General features: G+C 43.8%; 3 protein-coding genes across 3 annotated transcripts; 2 read left to right on the plus strand and 1 right to left on the minus strand.

Annotated features, from left to right (window-relative positions):
- Window positions 1–265: 265 nt before the first annotated feature.
- On the plus strand, window positions 266–5,506 carry BHQ10_003596 (uncharacterized protein; the record flags this gene model as incomplete). The annotated part of the gene is made up of 9 exons (XM_040875869.1): window positions 266–541; window positions 605–782; window positions 846–1,018; window positions 1,100–1,196; window positions 1,249–1,542; window positions 4,221–4,308; window positions 4,368–4,491; window positions 4,635–4,898; window positions 4,961–5,506. The coding sequence occupies 9 exons, from the start codon at window positions 266–268 to the stop codon at window positions 5,504–5,506; spliced, it is 2,040 nt and encodes a 679-aa protein (XP_040732100.1).
- Window positions 5,507–7,801: 2,295 nt separating this feature from the next.
- On the minus strand, window positions 7,802–9,476 carry BHQ10_003597 (uncharacterized protein; the record flags this gene model as incomplete). Its single annotated transcript, XM_040875870.1, has 10 exons — window positions 7,802–7,919; window positions 7,971–7,997; window positions 8,079–8,157; window positions 8,234–8,355; window positions 8,408–8,505; window positions 8,570–8,738; window positions 8,797–8,870; window positions 8,925–9,014; window positions 9,076–9,185; window positions 9,239–9,476. The coding sequence occupies 10 exons, from the start codon at window positions 9,474–9,476 to the stop codon at window positions 7,802–7,804; spliced, it is 1,125 nt and encodes a 374-aa protein (XP_040732101.1).
- A 4,308-nt stretch (window positions 9,477–13,784) lies between these two features.
- Window positions 13,785–15,871, plus strand: BHQ10_003598 (uncharacterized protein; the record flags this gene model as incomplete). Its single annotated transcript, XM_040875871.1, has 11 exons — window positions 13,785–13,943; window positions 13,995–14,189; window positions 14,248–14,278; window positions 14,330–14,342; window positions 14,401–14,801; window positions 14,854–14,979; window positions 15,039–15,154; window positions 15,216–15,302; window positions 15,357–15,473; window positions 15,529–15,613; window positions 15,684–15,871. 11 exons carry the CDS (start codon window positions 13,785–13,787, stop codon window positions 15,869–15,871), a joined length of 1,518 nt encoding a protein of 505 aa, XP_040732102.1.
- Window positions 15,872–17,271: the final 1,400 nt, after the last annotated feature.

Here is a 17,271-nt window from a genome sequence, read left to right on the forward strand (position 1 = left end):
ATTAACAATCCGACTACCCTCTCTTATTTGTTGTCACCCTTCCGAACGCCAGACATGGCTTACATGTAGACAATCATTGCACTCCACTTCAATGGACTTGAAATTTTATTTATTGAATCATGCCCAGCGTAGAATTCTTATCTTGCAATCCGCTAAACAGCCCATAATAACCAACTCTTCCAAAGACTGATCGCAAATAACAAACCCTTTGTGGAACACACAATCTTGTCGCTTATCAACGACACCAAGAATCAATACCTCGAAGATGTCAACTACTCCAAAGGTTGCTACTTCGCTCCAGCCCGGTGACCGTATATTGGTAACAGGAGCCAATGGCTACATTGCGTCGAACGTCGTGGACGTCTTGCTATCTCTTGGCTACCTCGTCCGCGGCACAGTCCGTGAGGAAAAGCCATGGCTCGTTGAGCTCTTCGAGTCCAAGTATGGCCCTGGAAAGTTTGAGACAGTCATTGTCCCCAATTTAGAAAGTGAGGAAGTCTTGATTAAGGTTCTGGGCGGAGTTAGCGGTGTTGTCCATGTGGTATGTACAGATTCGGAATTTCTGTCCATTCAGCAGTGTAGACTATGGCTAATAGAGACTTAGGCGAGTGATGTCTCGTTCAATACCGACCCTAACGTAGTCATAACCAAAGTCGTTGCATACACGGAAGCAATCTTGAAAGCTGCCGACAAGGCATTGGTCAAGAGAGTCGTTTTGACCTCATCATCATCTTCTGCCTGTTTTACACAGCCTGGTGTAGAAGGTATCGTGATAACAGAAGGTACGTACTTGTGCCGTTCGGGCCTAAACTGAATCACAGGCAATCCGTACTGATTCCACGTAGATAGCTGGAACGATGCAGCCGTGAAAGCAGCATGGGACGAAAATMCCCCCGCCGAAGCAAAGCCCTTTGTCATTTACGCGGCATCCAAAGCCGAGGGCGAAAGGGCGGCATGGAAGTGGGTCAAAGAGAACAATCCGAATTTTACCTTTAACGCTGTACTTCCAAACCTCGTTGTAAGTGAAACAGGGGACCCTCCGTTCTAGAAGTTTGCAATGATTGGGAGCCGTTGTTTCGCTTTCACTAATTTCTTGCAGTTAGGAAAAGTTCTTCACCCCAATATCAACGGGTCGACCATGAAATGGGTCGCGGATTTGTTGGAGGGTAATGCTAATGTTCTCTCAATGCCTCCCCGTGAGACGCCCTGATCACTACCAGTCTATTATATCTGCTAACAAATTATTAGAACACTATGTCAATGTGGAAGATGTTGCACGAATCCATGCAATCGCGCTTCTCGACCCTAACGTCAACTCGGAGCGCCTTTTCGCCTTTGCTGCCCCCCATACCTGGGTTGGCATCATTGATATCTTGAAAAAGCTCAGGCCGTCTAATGATAAGATTCCCAGCCCTCCGGCCAATGAACTCCCTGATCTGAGTCAAGTTGTGCCTGCTAAGAGAGCAGAAGGATTACTCAAGTCCTTTTTCGGACAGCATAGTTGGATTGGCTTAGAAGAGACTGTGAAGGCTGGCATTGACAGTATGGGACTTTAGACAATGGTTACCCATATGGAGGACGGACCTCCATTGAGCTATCTCTTGCATATAGACTGATGCTTCGACAAGTAAATTATCATGATCTTTCGTTAATGCTGTACTCTCTCGTTCGGAAGTCTCGCATCTGTAAGACATTCGCGGCTACGACCCTAAATGCTTTTGAGCTTATGATGTGATTTATGGTCGGGATGTGTCCTGTGCAAGCCAGGAAAAAAAATCCTTATAATATATATATCATTTTAAATAGTATCAATGAGGTATGGGTGGTGTTTAAGCCCAAGAATGACCGTATCCACGCCGTGGCTTACTGATTCGGTCGATCTGGGCCACGGAAGATGTTGAAGTGGGCTGATAATCGGTATTTCAGAGTTAAGAATTTGTTTAGGGGGCCTAAGTAAGTCATACCCTGTACGAGAAACACGGAAATTGATAAGGATCTTTGTTACGCTGCCTAGATTGTATAAATTGCTGTGTCTGCAATTCTGTAGATATCTTGTTTATCCATAGAATGTGTCCTAACAGTATCAGACGACCTTGAGATTTCCGTTGATAAAAGGCTTTTACGGCGGTTCATCCTTAACCCTCTTTCTGTCTTGGTAACTTGTGCAAGTGCTAATCCTGCAGTGACCATTACTATCTTGAACTAATAACCAACTTAGATGTTAACACTACCAGGTGATCCTCACACAATCACACTCTCCCTCTCTTGTTCCCCAGCCCTCGCCTGCTTATCTTCTATGCGATTTTGAGCGTATATTGCTTCCATCTGTTGTATTTCTGGCTCCAGTAGCGGAAATATATGGATATTTTTAAAGGCCTAGTAAGGCCTGGGTGACAGCTCTATGATATTACAGCGTGTTGCCATGTGGCGAAAAAGTTAAAACATCTGCGGCTATTATGAGATTTGATATCTGACGGATCTCTATAATATGATGATGAGGCTACAGGTAATATTATCATAACCCTCTGAGATATGATAGTAATATTAGTCGAATTACCCATATTCCTATGATTATGCGATACATTTTACGTGTGATTATAAGCAGGAAATGATATGCCCTTACAAAGGCTAGGTAATAGCTATAATTCGCGTCAATGCTCCTAGATGTACACAACACTCAACACAACGTCCACCATCACATCTACCACCAATCTCACACGTACGTAGGCTCTTTCGTAAGCTCAATGTAGATTCGTATACAGATTTGTACGTGAGCGCGCATGTCAACTAGATTGGGGATAGGGGGATTCGCGCACCGAACTCAACCCCCAAAAGCCTCGTACGTGGGCTTAAATTCGTAAATAATTGCTTATCAATGAAAAGTAGAATTCACGCACTAAATTGAACACCAGATTGAGGCTTTGTGCATGAAATTTGTTTTATGGGCAGGTACGCTCTGAGCTGGTGGACTAGAACATAGGATATGCATATATACATCCATGCAAGGTAGTGAATCAGATGCTATAGTAAAAAATAAGGCCCTGGAGAGCAGGCCGACACTAGCGTCCAGGATTAGGGGAGAAAGGTAGCGATAACGCGGAGAATGGGCATTGCTTCCTGATGATAAATGGAATCTACATCCTTCTTGGCCACAGTTTGAAATTGATTCAGGATTTTAAATGCTACTAGAAAGCTCTCAAAAAAAATTGGCAGAGGCAACCCATTATTTCAAGCTTAGAGCCGTAAGGTGACCAACTATTTTGCCATATTTCCTCCTGACAAGCCGACAGTTAATTGGACACGCTCTCCGACCAGAACTTGTCAAGCGTGCTGCTGTAGCATATATGTGAACTGATCAGACTTACCGCGGGGCTTGATGACTGGTTGAAGTTTAGTAGAATGACTGTGTGACGGAAATTCAAGATATAAGATCGAAGGTTAGGTTTCAATCAAATGTCGCGGAAAGTCGGCTTGTTCAATTGTTCCTGGGTGAAGTATTCAGTGGCTCTTTAAGGACACGTGGTATGGAGACCATCAAGGCGACCATGATGAGATTGTTTATGGGGTTGTAAGGAACTGATTTCTGTACCATTCTAAAGGTTTGCGTTCATCTGACGAACGGAAACTCAGGGTTTTGTGAGCTCACACTCTCGGCGTAGATTTTGCGACACCATCATGTGTATTAAGGGTTCGAATGAGATCGAGTGTCCTGGATACAATAATGGTAGCTGGTTTCATGCAGTAAAATACCTGCTAATGTGTTTCAAGTTTCATAGAATAATTTGTGGCGTTTGCGGGATGTTACATGCCTTGTTAATAACGCGGGGAATTTGAAGAAATAGACTGTCGATCTTGATTTTCCACCAAACGCATGCTTAGTCGAATCCATTTCCCGAATCCGAAGAATAAGCTAATGTCACATGTTGATCGACAGCTCAGTCCAGGTCCTGAAGATCGTGAAGTAGCTATGAATGGCTATGCTAATCTCCCATTTCAGGGTGATAAATTGAAACTATGGAACGCCGCCAGAGATCCTGTTTCGAGCGATACTCCGTGCTCCACATAATCGTCTGCGGACTACAGAGATTGAGTTTGTTCAAGCACTATAAAGCTCTCCATTTTGTCAGTTCAGTTGTGTAGACGTTTCTGCTGAATATTAAACAGATCCCACGTACACATCACACCCTAACAAGTGATGAGGTCTACAGTAACAATTTTAGCTAGTGCTATACTAGCAGTCACTTCCATTCAAGCCCAGCAAACTGGATATGGCCAGTGTGGTGGTGAGAACTGGACTGGTGCCACGACGTGCGTGTCTGGTTGGACATGTACCTATCTCAACGATTGGTACTCACAATGTCTACCAGCTTCCAGCACTTTGACTACCACAACATCTTCAAAAACCTCAACAACCACCACCACTTCGAAGACGACAACCTCATCGACAACCTCATCGACGAGTTCACCAACGAGTACCGGAAAGTTGAAATGGTTCGGCGTGGATGAATCATGTGCCGAATTTGGTACTGCGATGCCAGGTACTTGGGGTGTCGATTTTACCTTTGCCAATACAGCAACTATTGGTGTATGTTTTATTGTCTAGATTTGAGATAAAGTGCTAACGAAATGAACAGGAATTCATCAGCCAAGGTTTCAACTTTTTCCGCATTCCTTTTGCCATGGAACGAATGGCACAAGGGTCAATTGATAGTGCTTTGAATACCGCATATTTGACGAACTACTCTGTCGCTGTCAACTATATCACCTCAAAAGGGGCATACGCTGTGATTGATCCTCACAATTACGGAAGATACAATGGCAACATTATCACCAATACTACTGCTTTCCAGACCTTCTGGTCTAACTTGGCAACAGCTTTCAAGAGCAATTCCAAAGTTGTATGTTCAACTTCTTTTCCTTTCTTCATTATTTATCACCGTTGGGAATTGACGTTCGATAGATCTTTGACACAAACAATGAGTACCACGATATGGATGAGACCCTGGTCTTCAACCTGAATCAAGCAGCAATCAATGGTATTCGTGGCGCCGGCGCCACAACACAATATATCTTTGCCGAGGGTAATAGCTGGACCGGCGCATGGACCTGGAACACGACCAATGACTCACTTAAATCTTTGAGTGATCCTGAGAACTTACTTGTCTACGAAATGCACCAATACCTTGACTCCGATGGATCTGGAACAAATGCTGCCTGCGTCTCTTCCACAATTGGTGTTGAGCGTGTAGAGGGCGCCACAGCTTGGTTGAAGGCCAATGGAAAGCTTGGTGTTCTAGGGGAGTATGCCGGTGGCCCCAACTCGGTCTGTCAAGAGGCCGTGACGGGCATGCTGGACCATCTAGTCGCCAACAACGACGTCTGGCTAGGAGCTTCGTGGTGGGCTGCCGGACCATGGTGGCCGTCGTCGACATGGTCGAGTATTGAGCCACCAAGTGGACAGGCATATGTTTATTATGATAGTATTTTGCAAGCATACACCCCTTAGATAGGGTTAGGGTTATCGATATGTTAGATCGTGACAACCAGATCTTTGCGACAATGGCCGCGCTAATTGTGAAGCAACCTTGATTGTGGCCTTATATATCAATTTTAGGTTTTATGGCAGGKAATTCACTTCGTATTAGTAGCAAAAATGACCTTATTCACAATACGTAAGCGGAAAGATTATATGTAGGTCTATTTAACAAGCCTTTTAGGTTATATCGTTGAGCAGATGAAATGCTACTATCCTCTAATATCGCTACTACCAAGTTTCATACTTCTTATATAAGCTTTTGTGCCTACCATGCGTGTCACACTTTTGAATCTTATTATTCTCGTTTTCTCTTCGCTATCAGGATCTGTGTCGCGCTCCCCATGTTGATACTTACACTTCTCTTTCGCATTCACATTGCATCAACTGTCGCCTAGAAGGCCATAGAGCATTAATCGCCAAGAGTAAGGGGAATGGAAAGCTCCCAAGGATCTATCGTCAGTCACGACACCATCAAGACGCGACTCGTACCGATGATACATCATTCTACAAGACTCCAGCAGTCGTTGATGATGCTTTGGACACCAGACGTCTTACTCTACTGGAGGCGTGTTCATGATGCTGTTCCAGACAGTGCGGTACCCGGAATACACGAAAACGTACAATCCAATGGTATTTTACGATTCCCGAGGAAGGCTCACAGACTCTACGTACTGTCTTATCTCTTTTCGACTTGAACATGGCACTATTGGTATTATAGGCAATGCCACATCCTTGGTCACACACTGACCTTCCTTGCGTGTCTTGTCAAGATATCACCTATCCTAATCATCATCTACAAACTGAATCAGCTCGGCGGCCATTTGATTCGAAAGATCCTAGTAAAGGTTACCCGTGTGAACCTTGTAGAGGATTCAAAAAACAGAAGGAAAGATTGCACATCTTAAAGAAGGAGCTTCTTATCACTCTTGAGAGATCTGTAATGATGTCTTCTCGGAAATTGTAACTAATAGTGATGGCCTTATTTGCAAACGTCATGCTGGAGTGAAATGGTGTTGCCATCCATGTTACAAGTTTTATGAGTCTCACAACAGATTCCCTACTTCGCAAGCAATCCAAGAGCGCAAGAACCAGATGCTACCCGTCGTGGAGAATGCGGTTGCGACCTGACGCAAGCTCGATACAAGCGATTCCAAGATGGAAGTGGTGCTGCGTTTACTGCAGCAAGTTCTTCCAAGATAACCGGCAGAAGAGTGCGAAGAGCATGATATGCACTCCGCTATAAGGTTGTTAAAAGCATGTCAGTGCTGCCATATTTCATTTACCGAGCTGAAATGCCGACAATTTGTTATCGATAAGAAAAAATGTTACACCGATTGCAAGAATTTCCACAAGAGTCACGAAAAATTCTGCAACAGCGAGGGAGTCAAGCAGCCAATAGCGGCAAATAGTGGTTTGTTGTAAGAGGGTGGTGACAGGTTCTTACCCGGTAATTGCCCAGTGATTAAGAAATGCGGTCTATGAGCCCGCTGTCATTCTGCAGACTATCGACACCTCACTGTAGTTAGTTGACTAGAAAAGATGACAAACCATAGCTATAACACAGACATATAACAAGGTTTGGCCATATTACAAGATAGCAATCTCGCAACAGTCTTATTAAAGATTTATAAGATTTAATTAATTACACATCTTCTTATCTAGGCACTTTATAAACATGCATGTGTTGATAGGCGCAAAGCCTTCCGCGCTCTTCTTCTTCTGTTCATCGAAAGCCCCTGAGCTGGGTTGGGCTTGTAAGATCAGGGCCATGAACACACCGTGGGCAATGAAGTTACTGTCATGCAAACAAGAGCGCTGGATTGTACCACATTGGAAATAGTATCATCGAGATTCATTAGGCAAGGATCCATCACGATCTTCACATTGGCGTGTTCCGAACTGTCCCAGAATATGCCTATGTAGTTTTGAAGATCTGACAGTATTCTGCTTTATGCGATCCATCACCATAATGAACATATATCTTACTCACAGCTTGTCAAATGATTTTACTAAGCAAAATATGGAATATCAAGCCCTCTGAACTGGAAATACCACTTGAAGATGTCAGTTCTCAACCTTAACTAGCAACCCTTAGGATTATCGACGAAGTTTCTCGTAGATTTGATAATTCGGCAGACTAAGCGTCTCTAAGTAGATAAACCATTTGAGAAATATCATTCCAAACAAAGACACTAGGTAATAAAGCTATGGAAGTACCAATAGGACATATAACGTCACAGGATTAAGTCTTCAAATGCGGACCAATCAGATGGCTTTTGACTCCGCTTCCAAGGCTTCCCGTCGCGATACAGAGGCAGGATCATAGTAAGGGATTTCGCCCAACGAAACGACCCTGTTACCTTGACGCTTGCCCTCATAGTCACTAATTGCCATGTTATTAGTCTGAAAGCAATTTCAGGGATGTTGTACTTACTTTGTTGCAGTATGGAAGACCGATCGGCTGGAGAACCACGCTGTTAGCACCATGTCGAACACATATGTTGTATGGATGTAAATCTCAAGCATCAAGTGCTCAACTTACTTGTCCCAAATGGCCACATCATTGGTGTTCCACTTAAAACGCACTTGAAGGTCGTGGTTCTCGGCAATCAGTTGATTGACTAGCAAGCCGAGCGGTATTAATCCCCTTGCTCTAGCGTTCACATGTTCACTATGTCTGGACGGGGAAAGACTTACAGTACTGCTTCAAGATCTCACTTTCGCGTGGAGTAACACCCTCAATCCAGCCGTGCTCAACCTGGTGAGCCGCTCCAAACAAACTCTTCCAGCCGGTCACAGGGTTGGTACGGACAAGAGGGCTATACAGCGGTAAGTTATCAGTGAAAAGAATTACCAAAGAGCAGAGCCTACTGAGTAGCCTTGAATTCATAACCAGTATTTTCCGGTGCTCCGCGGTCACCTTCGATGAGATCAATACCGTGTTGCTTTGCAATTTCGTTGAATCTTGGCTATCAGGTATTTCATGTCAATCACTCGAGTATGTAATTTATCTGTGTTCTGTAAGAGGCGTACCTGGTGATGAACAGCCTTCAGGGTATCTGCAAGCTTCTGGATTGGAGGCGACAATCTATCATAGACTTCATATCCAGAAGCCCATAGAGTATCACCGCCCGTGTTGTCCTCGGGAGAGTCGGTAATCTTGAGAATAGCATAGTCGGACGGAACATTTTCGAAGGTGATGCTAAAAGTGGTTTAGTCAGTAACAATCAGTAGACTTCTTGTGAATCATGAGCACTAACTCAGCATGCCAACCCTCGCTCGCCAAACGACGCGAAAAACCTGCAAAACGGTCGCCATAGAGCTTGCGGCTAATCTTGATGTACGTTAGTATCAGGAAACTAAACCATGAATACTGGGTAGATCTTACGTCTGAAGAGATGACAGAGATCTCATCATCCAATTTCCCCTCATTCACCGTTATGTTGCGCTTGCTGTTATTCACAGCATGGCGGTGTAGCTAACTCATGTTCAGCCTCCGATAAGAACAGAAGAATGGGCCGTAAATGAGATCCGTTTACCTTAGAAGTAGCTGGTTTGCCTGTCAATTCACCAAGTTTCTGTCCCAAAATCTTTTGCTGGTCGGAGTTCAGTTCTTGTTTTCGAAAAAAGACAACACCACGACGAGACACTATTTCAGTTTATTTAGCATATTGATTAGATTTGAAATATAAAACTATTTACCAGTAACAGCAAGGTCTCGAAGCTTCTGATCGTCATTTAATATATCCGTCAGCTGAACATCAGAGAACTCCCGACCTATGATCGGTGTGACATCGAAGCTCTTATATTCATCCAGAGAGCCAGAGTATTTCAAAGGCTCTCGGATGTACCGTGGACCCGTTTGACCTTTTAGAGAAAGATCAATACCAGCTGTGTCGACGACTGTGGATTGTGGGGAGATATCAACCGATGGAGCCATGATTAATTCAAGACCTTATCTCAAGTATGGTGTTTTCTTCCTCAAGGATATCCTAGTGTTATAGTACTTTATCACCGTAAAGGTTCGGAAATTACAGCACAACAACACTCGCTCTTATATATGTGCGAGATGTTTACATATACCTAGTAGAGAGTCCTGTTCATAACTCAAATCGTAGATAAATGACATGATCTGGGCCAAATATAGACAAAGAATCCATGAAGACGATCAACATGTCATTAATGATCTCTTGCACCATTATTGATAAAATCTTGCTTTGACACATATTTAGCTCAAATTTCCAGTCTCTCTATTGGAATCCCACGAGGCAAAACTCACAATACATGTTTGACGACATATTGCACCATGATGACTAGACCTGTTGCAATTGCACAATGTAACGAAAGTGACTCTGTCTTGTATTTTACCTGTTCTTATCAGTCAGAACCGCGAGAGATGCCAAATGGACGACGCTATCGTAGTGCGGGGTCAACGATTTCATTGCATCAGCTCTGGTGCAATATGCTCGTTTGATTGTTAATTCCACAATTTCAATTCAACAAAGAAAGTGAGGATGTACGTTGACAGCAATCGGGTACCGTTAAAACCGTAACGCTGAAGTCGATTGCATAGCTAATTGAGTATATAATTGTATGTTGACTACTATTTGCCATATGAAGGGATATTAGGAGCAAGTAACCTTATCATCTGCTAAACCTTGTCTAAGCGATAAACACTGTCTTGAAACTGATCCATTCCGAAACATCACGTCCAATGTAATCTAAGTGCTTTTCCACTCTGCTCGAGGGACGTAACAGATGTGTAATGATTGACGTGGTCAAATACTAGAGCTACACTGAAATATCAATCGTCGATTAGCTGTAAAACAAATTTCCATATCCTCCAATATAGCCCATTGTACTGCAGTAGATCTGCACCTTGAATAAAATAATTCCGATTCTAGCACTTAAAAAACATCCTTTGTGGCAAGGCGCATTGACTTGATTCAACAGTCTCGACGTCCCTTGGACTCAGCTGACGTGAGGACCGCGCGCTAATAGGCGAATCGAAAGTCAATTCTACCGACGAAAAAAGTTAGCTTCTGTAAGGATGTAAATAGTTAATTGAAGCATTATACCTCTTATTGGTCATCACCGGATGCTCTCGGAGATAACTTTGTTTTTGTTCATCTGTCATCGCAGCCCATCTAGCGGCGTTGCGCCTAGAAAAGTGTTACAACTAAGTTAATGAACCCGAGTTGTCAAAACATACCTATTCCGCCACTGGTAGTAGAATTTTGCAGATATAAATAGGCCAAAATTCACTACAGCTATTGCAATAAGAACCTTATTTCCGTGTTTGTAATATGGTGCATCGCTAGTGACGTAGATCTAGAACACAGTGTTGTGAGAATCGTGATCCGGTAATGCAATTTCAGGTTAGACTAGGATATGGAACATATACTCACATTGGCACTCGCAATGCTACTGAGTTGAACTGACATGTTATACAAAGCGGAAGCGACGGTACGCGTCCGTACAGAACCCGCATTTCGTGAGGTGAGGGCCACTAGTACGGGGTGAATACTGGGTCCTCCAACGAGAAAGGTCAATATAGCCCAGCGAGCCCAAGGCATGCTTCTTTCGGGAAGAACCTCCAATGCAATCACCAAGACTAGGTACCATATTTCGGCAGCAGCACCAACTAGCAAACGCTGGTTGCTTCGCTCTGCAATCCACGTGGTCGAAATCATGGTAATAATTCCAACAACAGCTGCTGGAATAACGAGAAGATTCGTCTGGAACGTTGAAAATCCGAGACTTCGTAGTTGAAGTGTAAGGTAATTTGTAGATGGCGTGATGGGAATCTGCCATACCAACCCAATGAAGAATATAGGCCACATATGATAGTCTTTCAATGACTCCCATAAACGTCGTGGAGTGACCGCTTGGCGATTGTGCATGCTCCCTTTGCTTGGATCGTCCCTGATTATACGGTTCACAATAATTTTCTCTTCATGCTCGGTGAACCATCCGTTCCTACCACGAAATCCTCCTTTGGTTTGTACGGGCGATGCAGGCATCCAAAATGCAGCAATGATACCGATCACTCCGGTGATCAGACCCTCGTAGGCGAAGAGATAGCGCCATGATCCGCCGCCATGTGAATCCTTGATATGTAATAAGCCGAAAGCAAGAAATGATCCGATAATACCGGCAACTGTGTATGAGATCCAAAAACCAGTCAACCGCTTCGGAAGTTCATTTGATTTGTAGAAGAAAGAAAGAAACAGGACAGTATCAGGAATACTATTATTTTGGTTAGTGTTTGTAAAGGAATTGGGAAGGGTACATGTTTTTACAAGCCACCCTCCAGTAGTCCAAGCAGGGCCCTGCAAGCCAAATATGACCCGCGTCCAGTCAAAAAAGCCTGACATGCTGCAAGAATGCTCCATGCAACCATCTGGATTGGGATCCAGCGATCCGGCCCTATTCTTTTTGAGACCAACTGGGAAGGCATCTCAGCGCACAGGAAACAAACGAGAAAGATCGTCTGGCCCAAATTGTAATCGTTACTTGTCATTTTTAAGTCTTTCAAAAGCGTGCTTGAGAGAGCCTGGCTAATATTTCCTCGATCGAGCTGCAAGGCAAAGAAAGTCACACAAGCAAAGCTCCAGACGCGGATATCAATCTATTATATGCAAAGAGGGGGTCAAATCGAAAGAACTGCAGCCTTCGTGTATAACTAACTTTTCGAATAATTCTCTTTTCTTCATCCTGCGTCCACTTAAATTCAGGGTCCCAGCGGTGGATGCCTTCATAGCTATCGATGGGTCGATAAAAGTAATGGTCCTCCGTTGCATCGAAAGTTCCCTGTGTCAGTTGTTGCTTGCTATCATCTGAATCTATATCAGAGTCCACTGCTGTAATAGCTGCTTGGGACTTGTCTCCGTGGGCCACAGGCACTTCAGATCTAGGTTCCTTCGCCATTTTCCAATATATTGAACAAGGACAAGAAACTAAACGGTATCAAACATGACAGTAGAGGGCGATGAAGCAGAGACATCGCACGTCTTTATATCGATAAGACATAGGACATGGATCAGTGATAAGTGATCGCGGCATCCAAGTGGATGGCGATGTGTGGTAGCTACATGTCGTGCCTGCAGATGCGAATGAGACAATTCAAGACTGATTGGATCTCTAACTGCACTAATATATAGAGGCCCAAGGGCTTAACGTCAATCCATATGTATGGACTGAAGCTCGAAGGCTTGCTCCGAGTCTCATATGATGAAATGCTACGAGGTCTCTTACCCTATCACAATAGCGAAGTCCTAGACCGTGCTAATGCATAATTGAGTGAACTATTTATGGGATTTGTTGTCTTCAGCCGTGTCTGGAATCATGAAGTGGTTGTTTTACGAGGCCATTCACGATGAAAAATTCGTAGTTACCGAACCAATCACCACAAGTCTTTCTCAACTCGAAACCTGCCTATAGGTTATTAGTATCTCACAATTGCCATTCTGAGGAGCTGACCGGAGAACAACTTGGTAGTGCATCTTATAAAGACACGATCCAAACGCACAGTATTTTTTACTGCCAATATAGGTTACTGAGAGCCATGTTCCCCACACAATTAATAATGCAGAAGTGCATACCATGGAAAGAGTATCCGCGAGTTCATGATCGTGTACGAAGTGCGGCGACGAATATCATAAAAAGTGCTCACGGGACAAAGCATGGAAGAGTACTAATACCAATAGTTATATAGCGACATACTTAATTAATTGGTAAGCCTAACGAAATAATATGTGGCTTTTGTTTCCTGTTTGCTTACTAGTGAAGAGCGCAAGCAATGGAATTAATAACCGAACCGAGAGACGCGACGACAAATACTACCGGGATACGTACTTACTATATACATTTATGTGGAGCGTGCTCTGATAACGAAGTTCCTTGAAGGTGGCATAGATGCAGCATCTTGTGGTGACTATCTCTCGAATATTGCGCGATACCCTGACCACGATCACGAAAGCCGAACACATGCTCCAATCATCAGCATTAGTTTCTTTTTCTCTGTACTCCGTATAGTAAATCGACTAAGGTTTCCCCACCATAAACAAAGCCTTTTCTCTTCACCACGCGGGCCGAGCTAAGCCTTGATTGATTAGGGCAGCTTGTGTGTCAACTGAGGAAATTGCGTGATTTCGACTGAGCAACGGCACTATCGTGATCGGACGTTTTATAAAAAATTGTCGTTCCGCTCCTCTTAGGAGGAACTGATCCTAAGCATGCAAAAACCATGGCTGATCAGCGTGCAATAACCGACTATTCCCATGAGGATTCTGCGGTCAAGCCGCCGTCTTCGTGGAAAAGCTACCTTTGGGATACGTTCGACCTCCCAACAGAAGAACGTTGGCTTCTGTTCAAGCTAGATGCGTGTGTACTAACATTTTCATCAGTAAGCAATGAATGAGCCGGCATGAAGATAAATATCAACTGACTCGATTAGATTGGCTACTTTCTCAAGTATCTCGACTTGAACAATGTTACAAATGCGTATCTTAGTGGTATGGAGGAGGACTTGGAAATGTTTGGAAATCAACTAGTCACCAGCACTTCGATATTTACCGTCGGCTACGTTATCGGCCAAGTGCCATTCAACCTGCTATTGACTCGAGTTTCACCCCGCTGGGTGATTCCCTCTGTAAGTTTCCCATAGACATGGTGATTCTTGGTGAAATTACCATGCTGACGTCCCATAGCTTGAAGTTGGTTGGGGCATAGCAGTCATATGTATGTCCAGCGTGAAATCATACCAAGCCTTGTATGCATTACGCTTTTTAGTGGGTATCTTCGAGTATGCCTTCCCAGCCCCAATATATTTTTAATCAGCAGAATTAATCATGATTTCCCAGGTCTGGTTTCTACCCTGGTATACACTATATGCTAGGGTCGTGGTACAAACCTTCCGAGATTGGCAAACGGGCAATGATCTTCTGGCTAGCTGGATCGGTAGGCCAATTGTTCAGCGGTTTTCTACAATCGGCAGCTTATACGAATCTCGATGGAGTATACGGACGGGCAGGTTGGAGATGGCTTTTCATCATCGATGGTATCATAACATTCCCACTGGCAGTGGCTGGATACTTTTTCTTTCCAAATCTTCCCCACAGTGGTATAAAGACATGGTATATTACCGAGGAAGAACAGGAGATCTCCGTTAAAAGAATGAAGTCTATTGGACGAGCAGGAAAGGCGCCTTGGACGAAGGCCAAAGTGAAAGCGTTACTGACAAGCTGGCATACATACCTTCTACGTAAGACGTTCTCTTCCACGCCAATACTACGAGATATTCTGACCACATCCAGCTCTATTATATGTCATATGGAACAATGGAAGTCTGCAGCCAGCTATGGGTTATTGGCTGAAGAGCTTCAACAAAACCCCCCCACCGGTACCTGGAACTCATTACTCTATATCACAAATCAACAATTGTCAGTTACGTCCTATCTTGGATAATGAATTCGTTGGATTGCATGCTAATACTCTGAAGTACCCAATATTACAATTGCTATATTTATTGCGATGGCTTTGTTATGGGGATGGCTATCTGATGGAGTATGTCGCGGGGCTCGATGGCCATTCATTTATATCGGCGCGGTCATAACCGTAAGTCACTGTCATAGAAAGTGTCGACTAGACTGGAAACTGACCTTTCGGTTTTGATTAGCTATTGTTCTCTATCCTTCTACGTCAAATGCCACTGTATGAGAATATACATGGTCGTATGGTTGTGTTCTGGCTCAGCAATATTGGTGTATGTATGTCCATTCCAGGTATTTGGTCAGTCAATTGCTTACATGTTGTGAAGGGCGGAGCTGGTCCACTTATACTTACCTGGATAAACGAAATTTGTACTGCGGACACAGAAAAAAGGGCGTTCACCGTTGCGCTGGCTAATGATCTTGCTTATGTCGTGCAGGCTGTTGTAAGCGCTTTTCTACAATCTGTGATACTGTTCTACATAGCTAAAACTAAGACAGGCCCCGAATTTTGTTTGGAAAACCACAGACTTCCCCGCAGCCCAAAAAGGATACCTTTGGTCAATAATTCTGCAAATTTTACTGGGTAAGTACTCCGTGTCAGAAGCAAGAACCGGGATGTGGAGAAGAGACCCTTGGACTGATTTCTCTGACAGTTGTTCTGACTGCTGTAATACAATTTCTGCTATGGCGTGACTCGAGGAAAGAGGCATCCCGAAGAATTTATGTAAATTCGTCGGAGGCAGATTCCGAGGATCTAGTACCGAACCTGTCGAAAGAGCCAGATCTCAAAGGTGCTATTGGTACGTCGCGAGTGGCCCCAGACCTGGACCATCAAGTTTAGACCCGCGATCTATTGTAGAATATTGCAACTTCCAGACTTCAAATCGGTTGCTTGTATTTGAAAATGGCATTTCTGGCTCTATGAAGGATATCACTCAGTCCTACGGTCACGTAGCTAAACGGTGGAACATACGGATTGAAGGAATAGAATGCAGAGGAATGAATGAGAATAAGACATGATCGATTAGCCTTTACCATTACCTAAGTTCTAACAGCCGAGAATCTTGAAGAGAATTCATCTAGGCTAGTATTCCGTTAATGCGCATTCACGTGTACATATAAATCAACGGTCGTCTTCATTCGAACCTCATGCATACACTGAACTGTTCACCAAACAGTCTTATGCCGTTCTTGTATGTCTAAGTAAGCCATAAGCATCAAACCCACTCTTTTCCGGGGTCTTTCTCTCTGAAACGGATGGCAAATCACCCTTGCTTCGATTCCCTTTTCTTCTTGTGCAAATAACTTGCGACAGAATCCTGCCTTCTTGCAACAAGTGTGAGACAGGGTTACTTTCTCCATAGTGCGTTCAAAGTCATCCTGATCGCTCGTTGGCAGAAAGAGGAGCTGATTGAGGCCATCATCGCATCTTAGAAAGTATGGTGTACTTGAATATCATACCTCCCTGGACATACTTATTAAACTACGATGACATCAGAATGATAGTCTCCTATTCTTCTGCTACCCAAAGCAGTCCGTACTGCTCCACCGAAAATCGCTAGGTTTCATTGACTTACCATAAAATCAGCGCCAGAACACAGTCTCTAGTAACAAAAACCAGGTTTTGGACCGGTTGATCCTTCAAAATTGCTTAAGATCCAATTTTACTATGCTTGGTGCAAAGCCTACTCTGACTAACATCGAAGGAGAAACTGAAAAGCTGTTCGGAGGAGTGCTTTCTCAAAACTTCACAAAAGTGAGCATCCGAAGCCTAATAAATAATTCATTAGTTTTAGTGTGAAGCTTAGAATAAATCCTCCGGGCACATTGGCCGGGGCAATTGACTTGCGCTTCCATTTTAACGGTCATGCTAGCATTAATGTTCCAAGCGACTATATACACAACTAAACGGAATCTCTAGCCACATAAATAAACTGGAGTCTCAGTGGCCCAATATGCATACAGGTTCTTGTTTCCCTTTCGATCAACATGACTCTGCCTTCGTTGCTCTTCTTTCTGCGCTTTCTTAGCTTGCCTGTGTTGCATTGCCAGTATTGAGCGCTGCTCAGGCGAAGATAAGTGCATCAAACTCCTTCGGTCAGTGGCGCTCATACTTGTCAGTTGGTGTTTCATCAATGCCATCCCTCGTTTATCTTTCCTCGATAATATAGCTATATCATGTGGATTCACGTTGAATTCTTCTTGGCTGGGTTCATCCTTGTCGGAGGGCTCTGGTGCAGA

This window comes from Talaromyces amestolkiae (assembly GCF_001896365.1).
Source record: "Talaromyces amestolkiae strain CIB chromosome Unknown scaffold5.1, whole genome shotgun sequence".
In the NCBI taxonomy this organism is placed as follows: Eukaryota; Fungi; Ascomycota; class Eurotiomycetes; order Eurotiales; family Trichocomaceae; genus Talaromyces; species Talaromyces amestolkiae.